At 49.7% G+C, this 27363-nt stretch overlaps 1 protein-coding gene across 1 annotated transcript in view; it reads left to right on the top strand.

Annotated features, from left to right (window-relative positions):
* Window positions 1-400: 400 nt before the first annotated feature.
* Window positions 401-27363, top strand: part of CFDP1 (craniofacial development protein 1) — a gene marked incomplete at both ends in the record, with an annotated part of 58828 nt that continues 31865 nt past the window's right edge. Inside the window, 3 exons of the mRNA XM_008939475.1 lie at window positions 401-620; window positions 2372-2487; window positions 20450-20554. Of these exons, the coding sequence (XP_008937723.1) occupies window positions 401-620; window positions 2372-2487; window positions 20450-20554 (441 nt within the window). The remainder of the gene's footprint in view (window positions 621-2371; window positions 2488-20449; window positions 20555-27363) is intronic.

Raw genomic sequence — 27363 nt, 5'->3', positions numbered from 1 at the left:
TAAGGAGCTCATGTTTTTAATGTTAATAAAACCCTTTTAAGTGTAAAGCGCTTTTTGGGGGGTAAAAACCCCGCAGAGACACAGCTTGGTTCAAGTTGCTTCTTGGCCAGCCCGGCTTTCATCCTCTGGGGGTTCCTGCGGTGTCCCTAAGTCTATTCCATGCTCAGGGACACGTGCTTGGTGTGCCAGCCCGCCTCAGGGCACTGCCTGCTGCGGACTCGCTGCTTTCTGAGCAGCAGCATCTTTTAATTAAGGAATTTCACACCCAAGATGAGGGGAAACCTCACAGGTAGGCCTCACAAGTAGGATAGCTTGGTGAGAATATGTTGCTTTGCCTGTTCAGCTCTGGAACAGCGTTGCAGCACCTCAGCTTAGATATTTCTTTGTCTTCTGCTTCCAGGAAGAGGAAGAAAGGAGGTCTTGTGCTAGAGCCTGATGAAAAAGAGGAAGAAAACGCTCAGCAGAATGAAAAGGAGGAAGAAGATGAAGTGGATAGCATAGAACAGGCAGAAAGAAACAGAGAAGAAGAAGAAAAAAAGAGAGAGGATGCTCTTTGGGCCCGTTTCCTTAGTGATGTGGGAGAGAAACCCAAAGTGGGGGCTGCCACGCCAGTGAAGAAGGTAACAGGAGGCTGGGCCCTCACCCAGGCAGGGCGTGAAGCGTTGGAGCTCCCAGTGCTGGTTCTAGCTGGTGTCAGGTGCCAGTCAGAGCTGGGGGGAGCCTGGCTTTTACCTTGCACCATCTCTCTGTGACAGCCTGGAGTCTGCACCATCGTGGGGCAAGTGTAAGCTGCTGGTTTCTTTCCAGCCAGGGAGGTGTGTGATCTGGTGTTGTTGCTTTTGGAGCTGCTTGTCAGCATATAGGTGTCCCACATACCCCTGTTGGCTTCTCCTCCTGGTCCTGGATTCTCCTTGTGACGTAGGAGCTGTGCAGTGAGGTTCAGACTGAGTTGTGCTTCTGGGTACAGCTCTCCTGAGGCTTGGGGTTTTTTCTGATGCTTTCAGACAAAAAAAAAAGGGAAATTTTGTTTGCGTGTGTGAGTGGGGGAGCAGAGGGGACCTGTGCTGATGTCCCAGTGCCTCCATCCTGGTGCAGCAAGGGGATCTGGAAGCTGCTGCGTGTTGGGGCGGACGTGCACAGTGAGAATGAATCAGGGTTTCTCTTATTTGTTTTAGAAATCCTGTTTAGGGTTTATAACCTGCACAGGTTTTCTGTGGAGAGAATTCTGTGTGTCATCAGCTGTTTAAAAGAGTTTGATTCTCAATAAAACCAAACCAGGTATTTGCCTGCAAAACCTTGCACACTGAAGGTGATAAAAGGGAATAATACCAAAACTGATCCTCTTTTGCTACCTTTATCTTGTCTTTTTTGAGTGATCAGCCAAAAAAGTGTTTTGCAGCAAAAGTCTGGGCTGTTAGCTCCCTGCTGCCTGGCGAGTACAGTTCTTTCTGTGTGAAGCTTCTTTTCTACAGTGGTTGGGGGGCTGCAGAGCAGGTGTAGCTAGGTCATCTTTGCTTGCAACTTTTAGAAGCAGAATCCTTTCATTAGAACCCTCCTGCTTCTCTCCACCTGAGTTGTTACTGGCTGAGCAGCTGAGATGGTTACAGGTGGAATGAAAAGGAGAGAGGAGAAGCTCTCCAGCTGCTCAGATGTGAGTGGTGTTTGGAAGTTCCTCCACAGCCTGGAATCACTCATAGAGAGATCCAGTTCCTCTGTTCTCATCGTGAACTTCTTAATTTGGACTTAAGTTGTTCACTTGAAGATTTCTGTGGCATGTGGTTGATTTCAAGCCAGAATTTTGGGGTTTGTTTTGGTTTTTTGTAGGGTCTGAGATTTTTTTTTATCTATGCTGTTAAAAGCTGTAGCTGTGACTGAGCAAATTAAGAGGCACAGTTGACAAGTTGCTTAATAAAGATATTTTCCTCTCCAATTAAAGAGGTGTTATTGACAACTAGCTTAGTATCTTCAGGGCTCTCTGAGAAGATCAGCCTTATTTTTCCTGATGATGGGTTGTGTCCCTTAGCATTCTGGAGTAAAACTAAACATATTTCTGTGTAAGCCACCCTGGCAGCTTTACTGCCTGGTTGTGCTTGGTTGGGGAGAACCAGGTGTTGAGAACCACAGCAGTTTATTCTTGTTCTTTCCTACACTGAATTACAGTTTCACATCTTTTTTTGGGTCTGTTTTGATCCTTGAGTCTCATCAAGAGCCTGGAACCAAAGTGGGGGGTTTGTTTCCTCTTTGTGGGTGGCTGGCTTTGACCACCCAGCCTGAGCTGCCGTGCTGCCCGAGGTCTGCCGTGGGTCCTTGGCATGATAAGTTGTCTTGGCTCCTCAACAGCATTAATGTTTCTCCTCTGAATCTTTTGTAGGCTGAAGAGAAGAGTGGGAACAAGCTTTGGGAGAAACCAAAAGAGTCTGAGAAGCCAAAAGACTCGGGAAAAGTGACGATCACCAAAGTGTTTGATTTTGCTGGTGAGGAAGTCAGGTGAGCTGGCCGACGTGACGTGCCTGCGACGGGCTCAGAGCAGGCTGGAGATGTGCTATGAGGCTTCTCCTTTTCCCTTTATGCTTTTTTCTTCCATCAAGAACACATACAGACCTCGAGGAAAAGGGAGTTAAGATTTCTCTGCCTGAGGGCTGCAGAATATCCTTATATACAAACACCAGTCTTTGCTCAACTTCAAAATATGCCCATAAATCCACTTGGGCTTCCACATCTGGGTAAAGTGTGAATTGGTTGGCTGACAGAAAGAGGTGTTTGGCTGAAGGGAGTGACAGCCGAGTGATTTTACCTCTGAAACAGCTGCAGTGAAGGCGATGGGCTGGGTAAAGCCATCTCTTAGGCTGAGTTTGGCTCGCAGGATGTGCTACAAAAATGGGCAGGCATCTTATAAATGCACAAGCCCAGAACTGAGGGGCCTGGGTGAGACCGCTTGAAATCTGAATGCCCTGTGGCATTGTGAATATTATCATGGTGGTTTTTTTTTATAAGTAGCTGTAAATCTGGTTTTGTCAGCTGCGAATTTCAGCACTGCTTTGTGTGACAGCAGAGGGCAGCAGATCCCAGCAGTACCACCCACGCTGCCTAGGGCTGGAGGAGGAAGCCAGAGCAGGAGCTTCCGCTGCTCTGTTTGAAAATCTGAGAGCTGTGAGTCATAGTAGTGCCCTCCCAGTTTGCCTGCACAATCCGGGCTGTAGGAATACCTTTCATTCACTGGAGAAATGACAAAGAGCTGTACACTGCAGCTTTTCAACCAAGCTGGGGAAGGATTTAGAGTCCGAGTGTGGTGAGGAGCAGCTGAGGGAGCTGGGGGTGCTGAGCCTGGAGCCAAGGAGGCTCAGGGGAGACCTGGCTCTGACAGCTCCCTGACAGGAGGTTGGAGCCAGGGGAGGTCAGGGTTTTCACCCAAGGAACAAGAAGAACCGGCCTCAGGTTGTGCCAAGGGAGATTTAGGTTGGACCTGAGGACGAATCTCTTCCCTGAAAGGGCTGGTGGAGTCCCCATCCCTGGAGGGGTTTCCAAGCCATGGAGGTGTGGTGTTGAGGGATATGGGTTAGTGGGGACCTGGCAGTGCTGAGTTAATGATTGGGCTCAATGATCTTCAAGGCCTTTTCCAAACAAAACAATTCTGTGAATCTTCGAATCTCATTTGAAGTCTGGACATGTCCATCTGGGCGGTGCAGGTGAATGTCATGTCCTAACGTGAGCACAGAAGTGTGTCACTGGAAGGAGGTGGTTGATTTACCCAGAAACTTGCCTTGCAGGCTTAACTCAGAGCATGAGTCTTACACTTGTGAAAGGGGGGTGTTTTTCGGTCCAATTTTTTTGTGAAGTATCAAATCCTTTAAACCAGGGAGCTGGTAAAAATATTGGCCTTGAGGTTTCTTTACTTGTCTCTATGAACAGAAGCCCCAGATAATTATGATTTAAGTACAGAATTACTCAGGTGTTGACCTGACTATGGCATTTTTGATCTTGTGTGGTGGCTATAGATTAGATTTACCTGGGCTGCTCTTATTAATAAATATTAGAGGACTTGGGGAAACCTTCGTCAAAAAGTGGCTTGCCTGATGTGAACAGAACTTGTCCAGGGCTCTTCAGATGCTGAGTTTGTGCTTTTGGCACCAATATCTTACAGTAGTTTTTTTAACAACTAGATTAAAGTTTCCAAGTTAGCTCAAGGCACATTTTTCTGCACCAGTTGCTTTTCTAGCAGCCTTTGTACTGCTCAGTTCTGCTTCACTTGGGGAGCTGCAAAGGAAAATCCTTCCAAGTCTTTTGCCCCCTTTATTTTTGGGATGCTCAGAGGTGAAGCTTTTATGGGGTTTGCTACATCTTATCTCTAAACACCTTAGGGGTGGGGTGTGAGGATTTATCACTGCTTACAGCTTCTCCTATTCCTGGAGCTGCAGTTGTGGAGGACCAGAGGGCTGTTTTTTTTCTTCAGAATACCAGGAGGTTGGCTTTTCATGACCCTGAGTCTGCAAAAGCTCTGAATACCCAATGCTGACGTCCTTGCCTGGGGAGGCAGCTGGCAAATTGTTGCTTTCAAAGGCAAACACATGGTATTTGTGTCTCTGTGTGTGTGATTCTGGACTGAAAGAACTGAAATGAGAGCGCTGTCTCCCTTGCTTTCCTTTCTAAACGGTTTCAGGCTACTTTTGGGTGTTGCTCTTTTGAAAGCTTGAGAAGAATTGAGATCAGTATTTAAGCACTGATAGATTCAGGGCACAAATTTTATCAGTCTGCTTAGTGAATCTCTTAACAGAAGATCATTTAGCCCTGATCTCATGTTGCAGAACAATTTATTTTCTCCTGTAAGAAGGTGGTTTAATCTCTCTTGTGTGACTGGAGTGGGAGAAGTCTCTTGAAAGACATTTCCAGCTACAGGGCTGTAGTGGGATAGTGAAAGACCTTCCTCCTTAAGCTCCCCTATAGGTTATAGTTGTACTTAATATCCATTTATAGTAGTTTGTATTGTTTGCTAATGCTAAACCTGAGCTTCAGAGCCTTACAAATTACCACATAAAGAATGAAATAGAGTGGCTTTTGAATTTTATAAAATACATGATGTAGCATTACCTTGTAAAACCAATCCTGGAACTAGAAACAGTCTTGAAGCAATTTCTGTGATTTCCAGTTGTGACTTTCCTGTCTGCTTCCCAGTCCTCCCTGGGGTTAAATAGATGAGGAGCAGCAGGTGACTGTCACCCAAATGACTGTAATTGCAGGAGCAGGAGCAATTTGCGAAGGCAATTCAGCATCTAAATGGAGGTTCAAGTCCTTTCTCACTGGCAGAGGAGATGGAAGCTCCTTTGAAACCTCTGGTTTATGGACTTGCCTCACGATGTAGGACGTGTGGTTGCATTAATGGGGAATCACATCCCTCGTGCTGGGTTTTTTGCTGTTATCACTGTATGATGAGGCTTGTTTTCTCTCTGGCATTCCAAACTACTTTGACCTCTGGCTTTCTTTAAGCTGCTGCTGTGCTCAGGGTATCAAAATGGTTCTTCTGTGCTCCTTCCGTGGAAGTCAGCTCTGTGTCCATCCAGGACTGGTGGCCCAGCCCTGTGGTGTCCATCACAGCCTAACAACCAGTGAGGGAAGAGCAAAGGCAGGTCAAGAAACACTAGCAGGGGTCGGTGGTGTTTGAAACATCTTCTGCGTACCTTTATTTGGCCTGTGGGAGGCAAAAGAAAGCTGAGAGGAGTACTGGTGTCAGGACTGGGAGGCCTGTGTTTGACACCCAGCTTTGTTCATGCACTGCACGTTCCAAGTGAAGGGCTCAAGAGGAGACGCTTCATATTTCTGTGTGTATGTGCTTCCTCCCTATGGTTTGAATCCAAAGCTCCTCACACTCAGGTGGTTCTTCTGGTGGGAATGTTTTCCTGGTACTGTGGAGTGCAGTGCTATACTAACCACGTTGTGTTGGCTAAGCTGTGGCTTGTGCTGCTTCCCTGACACTCAGCCATGTCTCCGTGTGTGAACAGAGCAGCCAAGGCAAAGCAAAGCTCTAGTTGGGCTCCATACTCCATCTGCCACTGAGGAGAGCCCTCTTCTTTTCCTGAAACCTGGCAATGTGTTCCAGTCAAAGCTACTTTTACTTTCTTACAAGGCTGGAGTGCCTGGGAATCCAGAACAACTCCTAGCAGGCTGGGCCATGGCCTCAGTCCTCTGCACTGTGTCCCCTTCCTGCCCAGTCCATGCTGCTGGTAGGTAGCAAATGACAGCCTTCTCAGAGTCAGTTCAGAGAATCATGGAGTGGCTTGAGTGGGAAGGGATCTCTCAAGGCCATCCAGTCCAACCCCCCTGCAGGGAGCAGGGACATCCCCAACTAGAGCAGGTTGCTCAGAGCCCTGGCCAACCTCACCTGGAATGGTTCCAGGGATGGGGCAGTGACCATCTCTCTGGGCAACCTGGCACAGGGGCTCACCACCCTCAGTGCCAAACATTTCTTCTCTCCAGTCTCAATCTCCCTCTCCCAGTTTCAGACCATCCCCCCCTTGTCCTGTCCCAACAGGCCCTGCTCAAAAGTCTGTCCCCAGCTTTCTTGTAGGCCCCTTGAAGTCCTGTCAGGCCCCCAGAAGGTCTCCCCAGCTGGAGCCTTCTCCTCTGCAGCTGCCCCAGCCCAACTCTCTCCTGCTGGGCTCCCAGCAGAGGGGTTCCCCCCTCGGGTCATTGCTGGGGCTCCTCTGGCCCCGCTCCAGCAGGTCCTGGTCTCTGCTGTGCTGAGGACTCCAGAGCTGCCCCAGCACTGCAGAGGGGTCTCCCCAGAGCAGGGCAGAGGGGCAGGAGCCCCTCCCTGCCCTGCTGCCCTTGGTGGTGTTGCTCCTGAGCCCTCCAGGACTTGTGGATTAGCTTTTGCATGAACCCTTGAGCCTTTTTCTCAGGTGTTTTGGCTGCTTCTGCGTGCTCTGAACCAGTTTCTTTCAGCCCTCTCGCGTGTCTGGCAGGTATTCCTGGGACCTGAGTAGTTCTTGGCTTCTTGCCACGTCTGAGGCAGGGGTTGTCATGCAAGCTGCATGGCTGCTGGCAGCACGCTGGGCCTGCATCCACACAGAGATGTTTCCAGATCTGTCCGTGTCTGTGGTGCGAGCTCCCTGCTGCTCTCTGGATGCTGGGATAAGAGATGCAGCCTGTGTACGTCCTTGCACGCTGCGTGTTCCTCCTGCTGAGCAGCTGATAAGTGCTGAAGGCATCGTTCTGAGGGCTGTGTCAGAAGCTGCCAGACCACAGAGCCCTGAACCCAAAGCATTTACAGCCAGGGAGCTGGGGTTTTACCTTGGACCTTGCACGGGGTAAATGTTTGTCCTGTGAACTCTTCAGTCCCTTTCCTATTTGGAGGCTGAGCAGACGGGTGAGGTTCTGCTGAGTTGGACTGAAGCTCATCCTTTCAGGTTGAGCTCTGTAATCTTTAGCTGCTTCTTAAATGCCTGTTTCCTAATTATTTCAGGCTGCTCCTGAAGGTATTCTTCAGTGTTTGCCTGATTAAAGTTTTCTGTTGCTTTGAACCTGAGTGCTGGGACGCCCACCTTTGGTGAGGCAGCCAGCCCTGTGCTGTGCCCTCACCAGGAGAGCTCTCAGCTTCAGTTCCCAGCCCTGAAAATCACCTGCCTTACAGTAGTCTGGTTTTTTGTGCTCCGGGGACAAATGATGACCCAATTCCATGGATAGTGTTTGCTGTTTTAGACCACTTTTAGGTGAGTTTTACTAAGGCATTTCATCCAGAGGTGTATACACAGGAGCCAGAAGCTCTCTGGTGTGTTTGAAGTCCTGGAAGGCTTTGCAGATGTAACAAGGGAAAATCCTCAGCTTTTGTGAGAAGGGAGGCGTGCTGGAGCTGATGACATTCCCCAATTCCCTGGGACTCCTGGGTCTCATGGCTCAGGATACCCAGGGGTCCAAGCTTCGCTTGTGCGTGGCACATACCAGATCAAACCAGGAAGGGCCGGGTGCCAAACGTGCTGGGCAATAAGCAGTGCCATGCTGAGGAGGGGACTTAATGCTGCTGTATTTAATCAGTGCTTAGAAACTCACACAGTTTTCTAGAAGGAACTGGGCAAACTCGTTTCAGAAGAATTCGTCTGGGATGTTACATGCGTGACATGAGGGAGGAAGAGCTGCCTGCTGTTGATTCTTGTAGGACACCAGGTCTGTGACTTAGAACAGCCTCTGGTCTGCCACAATCTGTCTGCTTTTATTTCTGTGTCCACTGTGCTGTAAGGAAGTGAGGTGTGCTGAGCAGAGCTAAGAGGCAGCTCACCTTACACATTAGGGGAGATGATGGTTCACAGCAGGGCTGTTGCAGCGTAAAAGCAAGATCATAAAATTATTTAGATTGGAAAAAACCTTTTAAGATCGAGTCCAACCCTTCCTGAGCACTGCCAGGTCCCCACTGACCCATGTCCCTCAGCACCACATCTCCATAGCTTGGAAACCCCTCCAGGGATGGGGACTCCACCACTACAAAGCTTTAAAGAGGTGCTTGAAGTATCTGATTAATGCCCAAGTAGTTAGGAACTTAAATCATTGTAGTAATGACTAGGGTTTATACTGGCTGAGGTTGGTATTTCATCTGCCACAGTGGGGTGAAAGAGAACCTGGTTTTCATGTCACAGTTTATAAATGCTTATCATCTAGGATGTGCCTGGGAAAAAAATCATTACTCATCCTGTGTTGCTGCTTCACAGGTTTTTATCCTACCTTAAGGATTCAAGAAAAAAGGATTATTCAGAGGAGTCTTTTCTTAAGTTGGGACTTATGGACCTTAAGTTGGTGGTGAAATTCATGACCTTTCGAGCAGGAGAAGCAAAGATGAAGTGAGGAGGCTGAAGGCAGGTTCTTGTCAGAAGACTTGCCTGGGCTAATAAAAGCCCTTTCTTGGCCAATACACCGATCCCTTGTGTACAGGAGTGCCATCGATGATGGGCATCGTTGGGGCAGGGCTACAGGCTGTGGCCAAAGCTGTTTTTTTTGGTGTCCCACAAAGTCATTGAGGCCAGCGTACCTTATAAAAGGCCTGGTTGAGTGGGGTGGTGAAGTGTGAGCCCAGCCTGTGCCCTAGCTGGGCTGCCAGGCTCTTCTCCTAGGTGAGCTGCTCAGGGGAGCTGTGTGGAGCTGTCTGAGGACCCACATGTTGCCTCGTGGTGAGAAGTGCTGACCTGCACCCAGCAGACCTGAGGTCATTGTTCAGTCCTCTGCAGCTGTACAGCCCTGAGTCCTGGGGGTTTCTTGATGCTACCTCTCATTACTGAAATACTGGGTTTTGGTTTTTAATCTTAGCTTTTTGCTGAACAGACACCTATGCCCTAGACTGCTCGCTGTTTCTACCCCCAGATCTGCTGTCCTTCTCCAGAGCTCCAGCCCCTTGATCCTGACTCTTCAGGAGAGAGCAGGTGGAAATGGCCACAGGAGAGGCAGATCAGGCACCTGAGGACAGCCTGAGCTTTCCAAAGTCCTTCAGCCTCTGATTTCCTTCTTGGGGGCTGTGATGCCCTCCTTGCTCTGTATGTGACAGCGGAGACCACCCAAATGTGAAAAAGCTGGAGTGTGAGCCAAGGAGTTTGGGAGATTACCACCTATTGGTACCTCAGCTGTCTTTGGTTAAAGTAGCTGAGCAATAGCTGCTGCTTCCGCGCCTTCCTGGCAAGCCTTGAGCAGGAGTGGGGAGAACGCTGAGGCTGCTGGAGTTTTGATGTATTTCAAGGAGAAGGGGGGAAAAAAGAGCAGGGAATTCTCACCCCCAAGTCTCCAGGTTTAGAGCTGGCACAGAGAGCCATTATAAGAAGGTGTCACCGTCCATCTGCATCCCTGCTCTGTGGTCTCAGCATGGTGCAGTCAGATGTGTTGGGCTAATTCACACTGAGAGAACACGTCCTGCCATTAACTCTCCTTACCTGGTGGTGCTTGTCAGGAAATTCCTGGGGTGAATAACAGCCAGGGCTGGCAGCACGCTCACACCTCTCCCTGGGTGTGAATCTTGGTCGTTTGTTTTTGTGTCCCTGGGGTTTTGCTGAGTGAGGGACAGTTGCTTTTAAAACTGGGAGAAAGATCAGTGCTTTGGGTGTGCATCTCTTACTGATGTTTAGGGGGTGTGGTGATGTCAGAGCCAGGCTGATCCACGTGTGAGGTGTTTCTGATGTGCTTTTTTTTTCTTACAAGAGCCTTTGCTGTATTGCTTACAGATGTGAGAAGGCAGAATCTGTGTCCTCAAGCTTTGCATTTGGAAAGCCCTGCCTTTTTCCAGGTGGATAGTAAGTGCTACACAGCTTCCACCAGATAAGTGGGTGGGTTTGTTTGATTAGGTATGGAAGACAATGAGCTGAACTAATAGGAGCATTTACTGTATTTTGATGTGCTTTTTGCAATGGCTTTGACTGCAGTAGCTTAGGAAAAATAAGACACGTGGATTTCAGTAGCCCCTTGAAAAGCCACTCCAAATTGCAGCCTCTCTGAGGACTTTGCTTTCATGTTGGTGACCAGTGATGCTAGGTGTTCATAGGGTTTCATCCTCAGCCCTCCTGGGCTGAAGGGTGCTGGAGAAATTAATTCTAGCTGCTTTGCAGGGACATACCACTTCTTCATGAGGCTTACACAGTGCCAAAACCTTAGCTTTTAAGATTTTTTTTTTCCAGAAAATTAATCTGAGCGTGGGGAGCCTGGGGGTGAACTTGATGATCTTAAAGATCTCTTCCAACCAAAACTATTCCCTATTGGGATCATAAGGCAAATCAAACTACTGAGAATTACAAAGAATATTGATGTGACTGCTGTTTAGATGTGGTCGTCTCAAAAATTACTGGTTGCTTTTCTACAAACAATCACCCAAATGCTGATCTCGGCAGAATGGAGTGTAGGCAGCAGCCTGTTCCTGTCCTTGGGCTGTTGTTACTCTCAGAGGTCAGAGCATGCTGCCATGTTCCACTGTTGATTATTTTTTTTTTTTCCAATTTAAAAAACAGATATTGATTTTTTTTTTTGGAAGCCCATAAGTGAAAATGTCATGCCAGTGAAAAGATGCTGAAGAATGGAAGGGTCTCAGGGGCATGTTTTTAAAACCTTTCCTCTGTCTGCATCTCTTCCCTGATGCTGCAGAATGTCCCTGGGGGATCCTAATGTGGTACAAGGCTGATGGGTGTGACAGTGGCCCAGAGGTAAGGTCATTAAGCAGGAGCTGCTCAGTGTGCTGGTTCCCTCACCAGGCATTTGCCTTTCTCAGAGGCATAAAACTTCATAACTGGCGTGGCAAACGTAGCCACAACTCCAATCCAGAGCACTTACTTCTAAATTAAATCACATTATGGTCTTCTGTAATGTGCTTTGAGAAGGAGAACAGCCTAATGAATGGCTTCTAGTCAGGAGTTTCATCAGTAGAAGTGCAGATGAGGCTTCTGCTGTGACTTGCCAAGTGTTCCACGGCTGTGCCGGCTTCGTCCAGCATTCACCACTGTGCTGACTCCTGTCGCCTTCCTTTGTCTTACTCTGCTTTTCAAAATCCCAAAGCAGATGTCCACCTGAAAGCCATCTGACACAGCTCGGTGCTTTTGGGGAAATCGTGGGTGTGTGCTGGTTTCATTTGTGCATTATTGCTGGTAATCAGTGTGATGAAAAAGACTCAGCTGGGGTTTTAAAGCTGGGAGGAGTCTCAGGGCATCTCCAGAGTGGTGGCTTGATCTCCAGTTGAACGTTTATTCGTTATGAGGGTGGTGAGACACTGGCACAGGCTGCCCAGGGAAGTTGTGGATGCTGCATCACTGGAGGTGTCCAAGACCAGGTTGGATGGGGCTTTGAGCACCCTGCTTTAGTGGGAGGTGCCCTGGCCTGTGGCAGAGGGTTGGAACTAGATGATCTTTAAGGTCCCTTCCAACCCAAACCATTCTATGATTTCTTGGGCTTTCCAACCTATGGTATTTGGGTGCTGCATCAGCTTTGGGAACTGACTAACCAACTGCTTTTTCCCATTTTCAGGTTCTTCCAGGTGTTTTTTTGCCTGTGTTGTGTGTAGTTAGTGTGGAAATACTTCAGAAAAAATCCCACCCTTCCCTAGTAGGTGAAGGAGATGATGTCTCAGGCTCTCAGACAATACCCTGACTTTTAAAACTCTGGAAACAGAAGGTGCTTGGTAACCTCTTCAAGTCCCACAGGGGATCTTTTGTCTCTCTGCTCACGCCTTCATCTCAGGGGCCTCAGATCCAGTCCTGGCATTTGCAGCTTGCCATGTTTCCCTGGATTCCGAGCTGCTGCCTGGTTCCTGAGGGCTCCAGGCTCAGAAAGGAGCTGCTTTTGATGTCTGCTGAGGAGCTGGCAGAGCCAGCTTCACAGCCCTGGGGCCTGGGGTTTCCCCTGACGGAAAGCGCAGCTCGTGAGATGGATTATTTTTCTGTAAGAAGATTCTGAAGGAGGAGGGCTTCTGCATTAGCCTGGAGGGAAGGCAAAGCTGTTCTCTCCTCTACTATCTCATTAACACGTTACAAACCGAGTCCAGCTTACTCTGGCTTTTTCCCCGTGGGGCTCCTTCTGCTTTGTAGTGTCTGTTGGCTCCTGTTGTGATCTGTGTGACCTTTGTGTTCCAGCACTTGTAGCTGGAAGTGAATGTTGAACGCCTGGCTCTGGAGACCTCCAATCTCCTTCCTTCAACAGGAGAGATCCGCAGCATGAATTCCCAGCTCTGCAGGAGTTGTTGGTTTGCAGGGATCTGTCGTGCTGTGGGTGTGCTTGCAAGTTGTGGTGAGCAGGGTCAGAGGACATTCACCCTGCAGATATGGCAGATGCATCTGTTCACCTGGGCTGAACACCCCTCCAAGCTGAACCATAATTCGAAGGTCTTGCTTTGGGAAGGTACAAATATAAACAATGGGATGCCTCAGAGACTAAAATGCAAACTGAATATTGGGATATGGGGCTGGCCGAGGGAATAGCATCATAGAATCATGGAATGTTCTGGGTTGAAAGGGACCTTTCAAGGTCATCTAGTGCAACCCCCCAACAGGGAGCAGGGACATCCCCAACTAGAGCAGGTTGCTCAGAGCCCCAGCCAACCTCACCTGGAATGGTTCCAGGGATGGGGCAGTGACCACCTCTCTGGACAACCTGGGCCAGGGGCTCACCACCCTCAGTGTCAGACATTTCTTCCTCCTCTCTAGTCTCAGTCTCCCTCTTCTAGTTTCAAGCCATCCCCCCTTGTCCTGTCCCAACAGGCCCTGCTCAAAAGTCTGTCCCCAGCTTTCCTGTAGGCCCCTTGAAGTCCTGGCAGGCCCCCAGAAGGTCTCCCCCAGTAGTGCTCCCCACCGTGACCCTTCTCCTCTGCAGGCTGCCCAAGCCCAACTGTCTCCTGCTGGGCTCCCAGCAGAGGGGTTCCCCCCTTGGGTCATTGCTGGGGCTCCTCTGGCCCCGCTCCAGCAGGTCCATGTCCTGAATTCATGAGGAGTTATCCAAAGAAGCAAGCAGAGACCTGATGCTTGGAGATACTTATAACTAGGGTGGATGAAGCTGCAGTCAAGAAGGAGGTGAAGTCTCGTGCCCTGGCTGTGGGTCAGCTACTCCAGAGAGCAGTGGTTGATGTGCTCTACCTATTGCAAGCTCCAGTGGGAGCTCAGAAACTGGAGTGCTCCTTCCCTTTGGATTTAGAGAGCCTCTTGCAGAAGCAGGAAGCAGAAGCCCAAAAAGGACCTGACAGCTTGGTCAGCATCTCAGGTGGCAGCACTGTCCATATGTTTTCTTTACATCTGTCACAGAGTCTTAGCCACACAGGAGATGATGGAAAATCCATCGCTTCCTCCAGGGCTTACGAGGTTAGGACATGGATGTCAAAAAGCCCTTTTTGTGCATTATTGATGATAAAATACTCTTCACCTCTGCTTGTTTGCAGAGGAATTAGTTGGTGACACAGGCTGGCAGGCAGGTGGGCCCTCGCCTGGTTCCGGGAGAGCTCTGATCAAATTGGTGGCTTTTTAAAAAACAGCCAGCAGCTTCTGTGCAGGTAGGCAGCCAGCAAAATTATCAGTCGCTCCAGCACGGTCTGTGTTGCTGCAGGGAATAGGCTCAGGGCCATCCAGTCCAACCCCCCTGCAGTGACCAGGGACATCCCCAACTAGAGCAGGTTGCTCAGAGCCCCGGCCAACCTCACCTGGAATGGTTCCAGGGATGGGGCATCCACCACCTCTCTGGGCAACCATTTGCTCCGTCAGCTTCAGGATCTTGCAGGCTGGAGCACCTCCATCTCATACAGCACATCTCTCTGTGGAAAGCACCCAGCACATGGCAGCTCAAGCACAAGAGTTCATCAAGAGTTTTCAGACAAAATATTCCTCTTGGCTCAGAAGGAATTAAGATTTGGTGGGGTTATTTGCTTTGGTGGGTTTTTTTGTGGTGTTTGGTTTTTTTTTTTTTTTTTCCCCCACAAACCCCTGTAGATAAGTATTTCTTGCTCTTCAAGTGATACTTCCAGAGGGCTGGAGGACTACTTAATGAGTCTAGGCACAAACCGGGAATATTGAAAAAGGATAATTAGCCTCATTTTACCCCCTCTTGGCATGTGATTCCCCAGAGCTAACAACATTAAGGTCATGTGGGAAGTTTTGTAATTGTGTCAGGTCTAAACTAGGGCAGGTTTCCTAAGTGAGGACTCTGTGTCCTGACTACAGAAGGTGAAGAGCTGGAAGAGCTTCCAGCTCTTTCCAGAGCTTCCACTCGTGCTCCCCCTTGTTCAGCACAGAGGTCAGGGAAGATGGTACCTTTGTGTTGCTGCAGTTGGGGATCTTAACTGTCTTCCTTTTGGTCAATTCTCCCAAGGAGAAAGCGACAGGACAAGAATAAACAGCCTCAAGTTGTGCCAGGAGAGGTTTAGGTTGGACATGAGGACAAATGTCTTCCCTGCCAGGGTTGTCCAGGGCTGTGCCAGGCTGCCCAGGGCAGTGGTGGAGTCCCCATCCCTGGAGGGGTTTCCAAGCCGTGGAGATGTGGTGCTGAGGGACATGGGTCAGTGGGGACCTGGCAGTGCTGGGGTGATGGTTGGACTTGATTTTGAAGATCTCTTCCAACCAAAATGATTCTGTGACTATGGACAGAATCCCACGAGCCTTCTTGCTGTGGCTGTTTGACTCCCCAAGAGTCCCTTGTTCTGCCTTGGAGACCCTGCCTCCTTTTCCCCTCTGTGGTGGGTTGTGGCTGTGCTGATCCAGTTCTGTAAGGACTTGCAGGGCACCTCACTGCCAAGCTGGGCTCCTCCCTGACACACAGGGTGAGACCTGGGCTGTGGGCCTTGTGCTGTGCCATGGTAGCAGGAGTGGGGCCATGTGATGGACTGGGACCCTCCTCTTCCCACTACCTAACTCTGCGCGTGGTGCCAGACCAGCGGGAGACAAGCTGCTCTGTCAGGCTTCTACCACTGAACCAAAGCACCAAACTTGGGTTTTAGTCCTCTTTTGCAGATTAGCTGGAGCTGTGTGAACATGATGCTCATTTTAGCTTCTCTTCCTCCTTTTAGCTGCTTACAAGGCTCAGGGGACTTCTGGGAGCAGGTCAAACACTTCTTCTTAAATTAGGATGGCACAGTTGAGCGCTGTGAGCGCGTGCTCTATGGAGCAACCCCTGGGACAGCCCGTGACAGCGTGTGGGTTGCATCCCTGTGGCTTGGTGCCCAGCATACACAATTGGAGCCTTTCCCATGCACGCAGGTTGCAGCAAGTTCACCTGGGACACGTAAAGGGAAGGGTGAGAAGCTCTTTGGTGGCAAATGGAAATGATGTACCTACAGCTGGGCACCCAAACAGCAGCTTGGGTGGGTATGGGTGTGCTTAAACGCTTGGGTGCCACCTTGAGCTTGGCTTAGAGATGTAGGCTCCTAAGGAGGACACCTCTAATTATTAGAGGCACTTAGTGACCTAGTTTTTAGCATGTTTTTCCTATAACTATAATATGGAAGACTTTCCTATTTTACAGCTGCACAGCACCTTGTACAGTAGCATCATCTGTGCTACCAGGCTCTGGCACGGTCCAAAAAAATTAATAACAGCTCTGTGTTTTGGAAGTCTTATTATGCAATTGAACAGCACAGCAGTATAATGAAATCTTTACAAGAAAGTGATGAGAGCGAAGGGTTTTGTGTGTGAATTACAGGGTCTGGGAGTGGGTGAGACACTATCTACTTGTTTTATTGCTGACAATATCCTTATTTTTGTGTTTATTCCCAGATTACAATGCGTGAATAGCATCCCAGTAAACAGTCAGGCTAATAGTTATTTATCAAGTATTTAAAAGTGAAAGGTCTTGTAATTTTCCTTAATAATGACTGTGATTTCTTCCAGCTGGATTAATGGCTCCTGTTGCTCCCCGTGAAGAGCAAGAAGCATTTTGGTTTCTACATGGAGAGCTATTGTCTCCCATAATAATGCAGCCAGAGGGATTTTCTCCTTCCTGGCCTGGGCTCTGGGAAAGGCTGAAATGTACATAACCTGGATGAATACCTTGCAAAGCCCTGTAGTATTCTTTCTTTTTTCAGACCTGTTGGAGGGGTGCAGGAGTTGCTGCTGGCTTCGGCCCAGCAGCAACTGCTTGCCTTGGAGCAGATTTTGTTGTATTTTGGAGCCAATCAGTGGGTCTTGTGACAGAATTGCCTGGAAAGGTCACGTTCTAATTCCATTTCTGGTTCCTCTGTCCCCAGCTGGGCAGCCTTGGTGGGACAGGTTGCCCACAAGTTGCCTGCAGCTTTGCAGCTCTGTTGCTGCAGTGGAGAACTTAAAAATATATTGTAGAGCAGCTGCTGGCAGGACAAAGGGAGCAAAAAACCTGAACAAAGTGGTATGTTCTGTGCCCAGCCCTTGCTGCTGGTAGCCTGAGGTGGTGGAGGAGGCAAGTATCAAAGCCTAAGTAATCTCTTGGTAGCAACCCATCCTGTGACCCTGGAGAGCAAAGTGATTGTGTACTTGTAATTGTGATTTTGATTGTGTACTTGAAATTGTGAAGACCAGGTTGTAGGTGGAGCCCCCATCCCTGGAGGGGTTTCCAAGCCATGGAGATGTGGTGCTGAGGGACATGGGGCAGTGGGGACCTGGCAGTGCTGGGGGAATTGCTGGACTTGAACTTAAAAGGCTCTTCCAACCAGAACTATGATTCTATGATTTCTTTGCTCTTGAAGCATCAGTCATTGAAAGGCTGCTCCAGACCCTCCCTGTCCATCATGTTGAGGGGCCACAGATGGTAAAGGTTTCTCCTTTCTCACCCTTTCTGGGACTGACCATCTTCCTGCTTGTAGTGCTGGTCCAACCAACAGCGTGCTAACTCTGCCAGACTGCAGGCTGGCAAATCCTTGGAGCCATTTCCATGTGCTCCATGCCTTCCTTTACCTGGTCTGGTAGGATGGACATCATTCAGTTTTGTCCCTGGGCTAGAGAAAACTGAAGGCAGTCCTGAGGTTAAAGCAAAGGTGCTCTGTGTTGAGGTCCACAGGCTTAGAAGACCTGCTTCCCACCACACGTGTCCAGATTTTAAGAGCTGATGGACTCCAGAGTTAGCGGCAAGGTGCTTTGTGACCTCTTCTTCCTTTCCCAGCCTCTGGAGGGTTCAACAGCTGGGATCTAACCCAGGAGCAGGTCCAGTGGCTGTGTAGAGGACAGTGCAGAGGGGTTTTGTTCCAGGGTGTGTAGTTACTCAGCTACACCTCTGAAATTCCTGTGTGATCGGGGTCTGCCTGATGTTTCTCACGGTGGCTTCCTGCCCACCAGGGTGGCCCCTGATGCCAAGAGATGCACAAGAGTGCAGGGGGGTGACAGGAGGAGAGGGACTGTGCTGCAGAGTGCGTGAGAAATGGAGCTGACCCCAGCTGGGCAGGGGATAGAGCTGGCTTTCTTCGGAAAAGAAAGTATCTATTTGATCAAAGGAACTTCAGGCATGTAGTGTAACCTTTGGCATATGACTTCTGCCTGAGGTCACTGTCCTGGCTGAGGGCTGTGGCTGGGTGGTGTGTTTGGGATGCCCTAAACTGTGACGATGCTGTAGCAAGGCTTTTGTTTCTTCCTGAACCATTTTTCCCACCCCAACTCCTCTCCAGTCTGATCAGCAAACACTTCTCCATATTTATAATGTGGGATTTGTCTCCATGCACATGAAAAGCATGTGACAATGCAGGGGGGAAATGGGGTTAATCTCCTCCTGCACTGGCAGCACAGGGCTGAGCACAAGGATTTGTTCTTGGTTCCCAATGTGTCTTTCCCTCTATATTCACATCCTGAGGAGGAGGAAGAAGTTTCCCTTCCCTTATAGCTTCTTCAGGTGCTGATTCATTGTCAGAATGGGGACGTGGGTGCTCTAGTTGTGTGCAGGTGAGACTTCAGGGCAACAAGGCCCACAGGCTTAACAAATATCTCCACTGCGTTCTCCTCAACACGAGGGCAGCAGTAACCCAGCTAGGTTTGCAGCTTCTTGGGTTTCTCCGTGAAAGCTCCAGGGTCAGGTTGGTGGTTAGAAGGCAAGCAGCGACTAGCTTGACTGGCAGGGAAAATCCTGTGACCAGCAAGGGTTCTGAGCTCTCCCTGGCACATGCTCTAGACCAGGGATGAGCCTGCCCACTCTTTCTGGCAGTGGATGCAGCCAGGAGCCCAGGCTGCAGGAGAGTGGGAGAGGACTGAGACCTTCTCCAGGGCTCAGTGAATGAGGTCGGTTCTCTTCAATATCTTTATCAATGATCTGGACAAAGGGATTGAGGACACCATCAGTCAGTTTGCAGATGACACCAAGTTTTGGGGGAGTGTTGATGTGTTGGGTAGGAGGCTCTACAGAGGGATCTGGCCAGACTGGATCGATGAGCTGAGGTCAGTGAGATGAGATTCAACATGGCTAAGTGCTGGATCCTGACTTGGGTCACAGCAACCCCCTGCAATGCTCCAGGGTGGGGTAGAGGAGCTGGAAAGTGCCCAACAGAAAAAGACCTGACAGGGTTGTTCAACAGCTGGCTCAAGGTGAGACAGCGAGTGCCCAGGTGGCCGAGATGGCCACCAGCATCGTGGCTTGGATCAAGCGCAAGTGTGGCCAGCAGGACCAGGGCAGGGATCATCTCCCTGGACTGGGCACTGGGGAGGCTGCCCCTCAAATCCTGGGCTCAGTTTTGGGCCCCTCGCTCCACGCAGGACCTTGAGGGGCTGGAGCATGGCCATAGAAGGGCAATGAAGCTGCTGGGGAAGGGTCTAGAGCCCAAGTGTGGGGAGGAGCATGAGCCTGGAGCTGTGGAGGCTCAGGGGAGACCTTCTGGCTCTCCACAGCTCCCTGACAGGAGGCTGGAGCCAGGTGGGGGTCGGGCTCTTCTCTCAAGGAACAAGCAATAGGCCAAGAGGCAACAGCCTCAAGTTGCGCCAGGGGAGGTTTAGGTTTGACATAAGGAAAAAAGTCATGACTGAAAGGGTTATGGAGGCCTGTGCCAGGCTGCCCAGGGCAGTGGTGGAGTCCCCATCCCTGGAGGGGTTTCCAAGCCATGGAGATGTGGTGCTGAGGGACATGGGTCAGTGGGGACCTGGCAGCGCTGGGTTAACAATTGGACTTGATCTTAAAAATCTCTTCCAAGCAAAGTGATTCCATGTTTCTGGGCTGGCTGAGCTGGTCAAGCTGCTTCTGTGCCCAGGGAGCTGCAGTGCCCTGGAGAAGCTCACAGGCTTGTGCTCCAAGGCAGTGAAATTATGAGCTTGGCAAACCAGGGAAGCCTCACTAGAGCCCCAAAACCACGTTGCTGGAGTTGGGTCATTGTGAATGAGGGGGCTAAAGTAGCTGGGCTTTACAACAATTAATTATGGAGTGTTTTTCTAGAGATCCTTTCTCATGTTTATAATTCATTCCCTCCTGTAGGTGCCGTAATGATTTATAATTTTTTTTTCAAGTTCAATATTTTGTCCACTTGGGGCCTCAGACAAAAATTAACTAGAAAATGTGAGCGAATTTCTGCATTCTGCCTTGTCGGAGCTTTCTCTTCTGTTGCCCAGCCCCAGAGCCCGTTTCCTTGCTCTGGTTTGGGTTGCAGATGTTGCCAAGCCCGTGTGCTGTGGGTGGCCAAACAGCTGTGACAGAAGAGCTGCCTCACTGACCAACAAATGAGGAAATCAAGAGCCCAATTAAGAGCCTGAAATTGCCCCCAGTGACCTGAACAGAGTGTTTAGGAGCTGCCAGTGAGACGGGCCCGTTTGAATGAATAAGCATTCCTGTTTGTTTGAAGGGAAAAAAGAAAATCCCCTCCTCCCATAGCTCTAATTAGCTACTCTTTTCCTTTCTTTCTGCCAGGAATAGAGGGGAGTTTGTCACTGGAATGAAATTGTAACAAGACAGCTGCTGGAGGTGATCTCCATGCAGGTGCTGTGAGGACCCTTTTACCTGCTTTTTTTTTTTTTTTGCTTGCCAGGATCTTTGGTTTTGCTGCTGTGACTGCAGCTCTTCCTTACCCTCTGCTTTGTCTCTTTTCCTCCAACAGAGTGACTAAAGAAGTGGACTCCACCTCAAAAGAAGCAAAAGCTTTTCTGAAGCAGCAGGAGAAATGGCAGTCCTCAGCTCCAGCTTCCCTCCCGACAGGCTCTGGGTGAGTACATGGGTTTTCTGCCCAGGAAAGGACCCTTAGTGAGAAGACAACACTCAGGTCCATAGAGGCTCTGGGATATTTAAGCTAATGGGTATTTGGTTTTTTTCAGGATTTGAGTGTGAGCAAGACCAGGCCTGGAAAGGGTGATGGTCTGGGGGAGAGGGAAGCAGAGGGAGTGACCCTTGAGTCTCAGTGGCTCACTTTTGTAGATTCAGGCTTGAATTTCTCAATCCTCATAAATCGTTTGTCCTAGCAAGGAAATATTGTTGTGAAAGTCTTTGTGCAGCCTGATGAAACTGTAGGTAGCTGAAGAACGTGCCTGAGCCTGCCTGAGCTTCCTCTGGGAGGTACTTCTTGGGAAAAAGCCATGGCAGGTTGGGATGTGGCTGCTTATAAACTTTGGGGGAGCATTTGAACAAGAGATGGTTTCGCCTCTGAAATATTAGAGAACATCAATGTGAATTTGTTGCTTTCTGTTGAAGTTCTGACACTTAATTCTGAGACAATCATAATGCTTGCCCAAGATAGAAAGAGGTCAGGTCTTCTGTGCATCTGACATGGTACTCTGATTTTGATCTGGGGAGATAATCCACTCCTTAGGAATAGAGGAGACTCCTCTGGCTTCCAGCAAGGATTTTGAAGTCAGTCACTTGCATTTATATTTTTCTATATTGTGTTTATAAGACATAAGCTGCGTATGATTCGGTCACATAGAAGCAACACCCATCAAGTAAACACCTTGTCCTTCCTGTCTGCCAAAGAGCAGTTCTCCAGCATGAGTTAAGTTCCTGCTACGCAAGGGTTCATCCCTGCAGAGCTCATTCATTCTAACCTAAATGGGGCAGATGGTTCTTTGTGCTGGAAAAAACTTGCCTGGAGTTGGGCTGCAGTTTTGTTCAATCCGTGTGGCCACAGAGGTGGTTTGGGTGGCAGCTCCTTGCTGGTGGTCCAAGGGCTTCAAACCTGCCTTCTAGTGAATTCCCCCAGCAACTGCTCTGCTGCCCGGAGTGCAGGCAGGTTTGGTTTTCACCAGGAAAGCCCCATGGTCTGCTCACCTTCCTGAGAGGCGTGTTCCCTCCTGTATCTTACTGGCCCAGGCGAGGGGGTGGGTGGCCAGCGGGCCTGCACAGCCCAGACGTTACCAAGGTGCGTGGCTGCTTGTGCTGGAGCTCTGATGGCTCAGCAGAAACAGCCAGAGCCCACTGTGAGTCATTGCTGCAGGTATCTGAAGTGAGGAATCCATATCAAATACAGAAAAAAATGGAATAAATATCTAAATAAGAAACAACAAGTTCAAGGGCTCCATTGTGATTATTTTGGAAGTAGCTTCATCAGGTTGTCGTTCAGCTTGCTGATGGGTGATGTCGTACTGACAGTAGCTTGCCCAGAGTATGAGGTGGTCTGTTTGGCTGTGGAGAAGGGAGGGGAAAATACCCTGGGCTTGTCTGTCTTGCCTTCCTTCCAAGTAGCAAACCCTGGTGCTGTGAAGCCCCGTGCATCTTCCCTTCCCCAACCTGCTGCTGGATGCCTGGGGCTTGGGCAGTGATGCTGCAGCAGTGGCGTCTTCATGGATGTGTGGAGCAGCTCGGTGCTCCTGAGGGTTTAGCAGGAGATGCTTTGGGGCAGCCTAGTGTGTGACTTCTGCTCTGAGAGTGCTCCAAGGAGTCTTCAACTTCGGGATAGTATCCGAGACGGAGCCCTGAGACTGCCAGCCAAGGTGTTTGCCTTTGGGCTCAGGAGGTGCTTCCAGCTGGGAAGTCAGCCAGGGTATTTTCAGGTGAGAGTATTCCCGAGAGGCTTGCCATGTTCCTTAAAGCCAGAGGCCAGGCTCTTATGTTAAGAAAATTACAAAGGCCAGCTCTGGGACTTGGAGCCAAGCTATTGTCCAAGCCCTGCTCCTCTGGAGCAAAGAGCCACAAGCCTTGGTGACGTGCCAGAGCAGTGTCTGGGGACTGACAGAGCCTGGTGTGGCCTGATGGTTCTTCACTGATGGCTTTTGGCTACTTAAAATAGAAGGTTTGGGGAAGAGGGAGCATTTTTCTCTCAAGAGAAGCCCAGTCTGGGTCAGTGTCCTTAGAAGGTGGTGAAAAGCCTGTGAGCTGGGTGTCCGGAGTCATGTCTAGGATCCCACCGTGCTCTGAGCCATTGTCAGCTATTTAAAATAAAAGTGAAGAAAAAAGAGAGCCTTGCCTTGTGTACAGGAGATTGAAGAAGCTGAGAGTGGCCTTTCCACCTGGCTTTTCTTTCTTCACCTTGCATTATTTCGGGATGCAGCCAGCCTAGCCCGCATTGGTCTCATTTCCCTTCTCTAAACAGAAGTAATCCAGGAAAGCAGCGGTCACAAACCCAAACATCCCATTCCACATCTCCATGTTACAAACCCTGGCAGCCTAACATGATCCAGGGGAAGGCATGTTTTGGGGCTGAAAGTGCATTTCCCAAACGCCTGGAACATCCCTACCGGATGTGCTATAAAAAGCTGGATTTGTGCTCGTGAGGGACACGGGGGCGGTTGGAGGGGAAGAACTTAAACACTTGGCTGTAATTAAAACCAGGAGTACAGAACAACCCACCCAATTCTCTCAGCAGGCTTTGCTAGAAAGGTCAGAAGCCTTTGGTTCCCAGGGACGGGATGGTTTCCCAGCCTCCCCATTATTCCCATTATGTGTCCCCCTCACGACATCCAGCTGGGCAGCAGCTTGTCAGCAGTGGGGCTAGGTTTGTTGCAGGGGTGTGGGGTTGATGCTGTGTTCCAGCCAAGCTTCTCTTGTGCTTTTGGGTCACTAGGGCTCTCACTGATGCTTTCAAAAGGTATTGGATGTGATGAGAGGATGCAGGGATCCCTTTTGCTGCCACAAAAAAATGGGAGGAAGGCTCCCAGCATTCAGAAAAAGCCTTCCACCCACAACGCTAAGCTTTCTTGCCTGTTTTAGTCTCATTTTCTTTCCTCACCAACACTCCTGGGCCTTCTAGGAGCAGCAAGAGTAGCTCCTGACTCCAAGTGCATGACCTGATAGAAGGGTCAGGAAGCTCCATGGGCATCCTGCTGCTCCAAAAGCTACGTCCTGCTCCCTCCCCAGGCCAGGCAGGACCCACAAGCTGGGGCCATCATCTATGGTGCTGGCAATCCAGTTGTGCAACCACCATTTCATCTTCAGAGGATGTTAAAGCAAACAAAATCCTCCCTGCAGCTGACTGCAGAGTGACTCTGTGTGTGTGTAGCTGTGCAGGGGTGATGTAAGAGATAGCGAGGAGGGGGTTGAGCTGCACCCCGGGCACCTGTAGGGACCTGAGCCCTTCAGTGCCAGCAGCTGGCACAGAATCAGAGAATGGCTGAGGTTGGAAGGGACCCTAGAGATCATCTCATCCAACCTCCCTGCCATGGGCAGGGATGCCTCTCAACTAGACCAGGTTGCTCAGGGCCTCATCCAGCCTGGCCTTGAACATCTCCAAGGAGGGGCATCCACAGCTGCTCTGGGCAATCTAGTCCAGAGTCTGGCCACCCTCCTACTGAAGAACTTCTTCCTAAGATCCAGTCTAAAGCTCTTCTCCTTTGGTTTAAAACCATCTCCCCTTGTCCTGTTGCTGGACACACTTGTGAAAAGTCCCTCTTCAGCCTTCCTGGAGGTATTTGAGGCAGCTCTAAGGTCTCCCCAGAGTCTTCTCTTCTCCAGGCTGAGCAATCCCAGTGCCCTCAGTCTGTCCTCAGAGCAGAGATGCTCCAACCCCTGGATCAACTTTGTGGCTTCCTCTGGACTTGTACCAGCAGATCTACATCCCTTTTCTGGTGGGGACACCGGAACTGGATGCATTGTTTGAGCTGGGTCTCACAAGAGCAGAGTAAATGGGCAGAATCACCTCTCTTGATGCACCCCAGGATGTGGTTGGCATCTGGGCTGCATGAGCACGCTGCTGGCTCATGTTAAGCTTCTCTTCAGTCAGCACCCTGAAGTCCTTCTCTTTAGGGCTGCTTTCAACTAACTCTGTACCCAGTCCAAGTCTGTCAAAGCACAAGGAATGGGGCTGCTGTAGCAGTCCTGAAAACAAAGCTTCTTGAAGCTTATTTGAGCTACTCCTCTAAGAAGCTGTTTCTTCACAGCCTGAGCAGGAGCCAGGAAGAAGGAGGGAGGTTTTTCACTAGCTTTGTTCTTGCCTTTGCTTATTGCCAGCCCCATTTGTAATTAAACGTGGACTTGCTCACTCAGCCCAGCTGTTGCTTCTCTGTTTGATCCTGCCTGAAATTACAGTGGTGGATGCATGACCTCCTGGGCCTCTTCATGCCTCGTAGCCTGGTATAAACACAGGGTAAGATTTGCCTTTGAAGCAAGCAGGCACCAATCCCACGGAGGTCCAGGAGGTGCAGCGCTCGCCAACCCCCAGGCTGAGTAGGGTCTGGACCTCGGGGCAGGACCTGACAGCAAGAGGCACTGCAAGAACACTGACTCAGAGACTCCTCCTTACCCTGAGCAAAGATAGCAACAGAAACTCTAACCTGGAGTAGAGGCACTCCAGCAGGAAGCCATCTGGGCATGGGTTCTCTCCCACCTTCGTTGTGCAGGAGAAGGAACAGGGTGGTGGAGAAGGTGGATGGTGGGAGAACCTGGAGCCTGTTTGTAGCATCCTGAGCTGTTTACTGTCGTTTCTAAGCTGACCTTCTGCTCCAGCCTGGCTGCTGCTAGGATGTGCTTCGTGTCCTAAGCTTTTTTCCTGTAAAAGATGCTCATTTCTGCATGAGCTGGCTGGAGCTAGTTGGATCTCTCTGGTGTCGTGGCCAAAACTGGTTACTTGAGATCTTAAGTGGACGCTGGAGCTTCTGTTAAGCTCAGATGATCTAGAGCAAGTGCTGCAGCACTTGCATGCCTCCTGGGAGCAATTTCATTTCACAGCAATCCCACAGGCTTTTTTTTCTTCAGAAAGCAGGAAATTACAATCCAAATTCCAGCTCAGCATCAACTGCGAGTGGTTATTTAACTAAAACTCTTGCCCATTTTGCTTGTACGTGCCGAACAAGGGTGCAAATAAAGCAAGTAATCAAGGGGGATCTGGAGGTTGGAGGTTTTCAGTAGTCACTGAAGCGGTTGCACAGCTCTATTTTTGCTCATGATTTCAGGGCTTCTCCTCTGTCTCCTGCGCTTCCCTTGCTGCACTCCAGAGAGTGCTCTTCTCTCAGATGGAGAGATCCAGCCCCTTGCACCGTAGCCAAGTGTCTTGAGTGTGAGGAGTACGTGACATATTTTTCTGTGCACAACAAGATGAACCAGCCAGGGGCAATATTCATGTGCCCTAGAGCTAGCTTTACTTATTTCCTATTCGTACGCTTTGGTTGTGAAGGATTAAGTGTGGCTGTAGCTGTTCCAAGGGAGTAATTTTTCTTCAGGTCTTAGATGCTTTGTTGGTTTTATTTTTGTTTTAATTATTCATTACTAGTGTCTGTCCACTGGTTTATGTCTATCCACTCCTTGGATCGATGTGGTAATGGGTCTGGGTGTTTTTTTTTTTTAATATCTTGGGGTTATTTGCAAGGGGAACTAAAGTTAATTGACCCGTGGGGATGAGTGTGGGAAGGTGTTTGTACATGTGGATATGGGGAGGTTTGTCATGAGGGAGGATGATGGCTGGTTCAGTGTTGAAGGATTTCCATCAGCTAGAGTAAATAAGATGCTGCTTGTAAATCATGCCAAACAACCTTACCCCTGAACATCTGCCTCCTTTCCTGAAGGCAGCGTGGATGGAGCCCTCGCAGAGGACACCGAGCTCTGGCTCGTGCAGGTTTGGCAGCAGCAAGGCCACCAGCCCAGGGCAGCAAAGCTGGTGAAGAGTCTGGGGAACATCTCTGATGAGGAGCAGCAGAGGAACCTGGGATTGGTTAGTCTGGAGAAGAGGAAGCTGAGGGGAGACCTTTTTGCTCTCTACAGCTCCCTGAAAGGAGGTTGGAGGTAGGTAGATGTTGGTCTCTTCTCCCAAGTAACCAGCGATAGGATGAGAGGAAATGAGCTGAAGTTGCACCAGGGGAGGTTTTGAGTGGAGATGAGAGAGAATTTCTTTCCTGCCAGAGTGGTGAGGCCTTGGCCCAGGCTGCCCAGGGAGGTGGTGAAGTCACCATCCCTGGAGGGGTTCAAAAAATGTGTGGCCGTGGCACTTGGGGACGTGGTTTAGTGCTCACGATGATGTTGGGTTGATGGTTGGACTTGATCTTAGAGGTCTTTTCCAACCTCAATGATTGTAGGATTCTATAAGCCAGGCTGGCCAAGCTGTGAGCTATGGCTAAGTGGCCACCAGATCCTGTGCTAGGGACCTGACCTGTCTGCAGACAGGCTTCTCCAAGCTGCACCCCCCCCTATGAGGCTCAGCTGTGGGTGGGAGGGCTCTGCCATTTTAGGTGTTTGCCCCTTCTCCAACAGTTCTTGCTCTTGAGCTTACATTAAGGCTTTTCTGATAACAGAGCTCTGAGTGGGGGGAGTTTTGTACCTACCCCCCCAAACTCAAAGCAAAACATGCACTAAACGTCCTTCTAATCTGGCCTCTCAGGAGCAATCCTTTGTTGTTCTCAGGCTAAATGAGTCAACACCTTCTAGCCCAGTCTCTGTTTTGCAGCAGAACTGAATGAGAGCCTTTGGGTCCGTCCCATGGTAGCATGCCTGCGGTTGCTTTTGCTTGGGGTGGAAAAGAATCTTGTTGGAAAGAAGTTCAGCAGTGCCTTTGGAGCTCTGTGCCTTGCTTCAGTCCTCTGTCTTGATGTGGCTGAGCTGGATCCCTGGGCTGGACTAACTGGAATCAGCTGTTTCTTTTTCTAGTCTTGTTGGAGGGTC

The sequence above is a fragment of the Merops nubicus genome, unplaced genomic scaffold (assembly GCF_000691845.1).
Source record: "Merops nubicus isolate BGI_N331 unplaced genomic scaffold, ASM69184v1 scaffold464, whole genome shotgun sequence".
Taxonomy (NCBI): domain Eukaryota; kingdom Metazoa; phylum Chordata; class Aves; order Coraciiformes; family Meropidae; genus Merops; species Merops nubicus.
The sequence above is the reverse complement of the archived record's forward strand: the minus strand, read 5'-3'. Positions and strand labels throughout refer to the sequence as shown.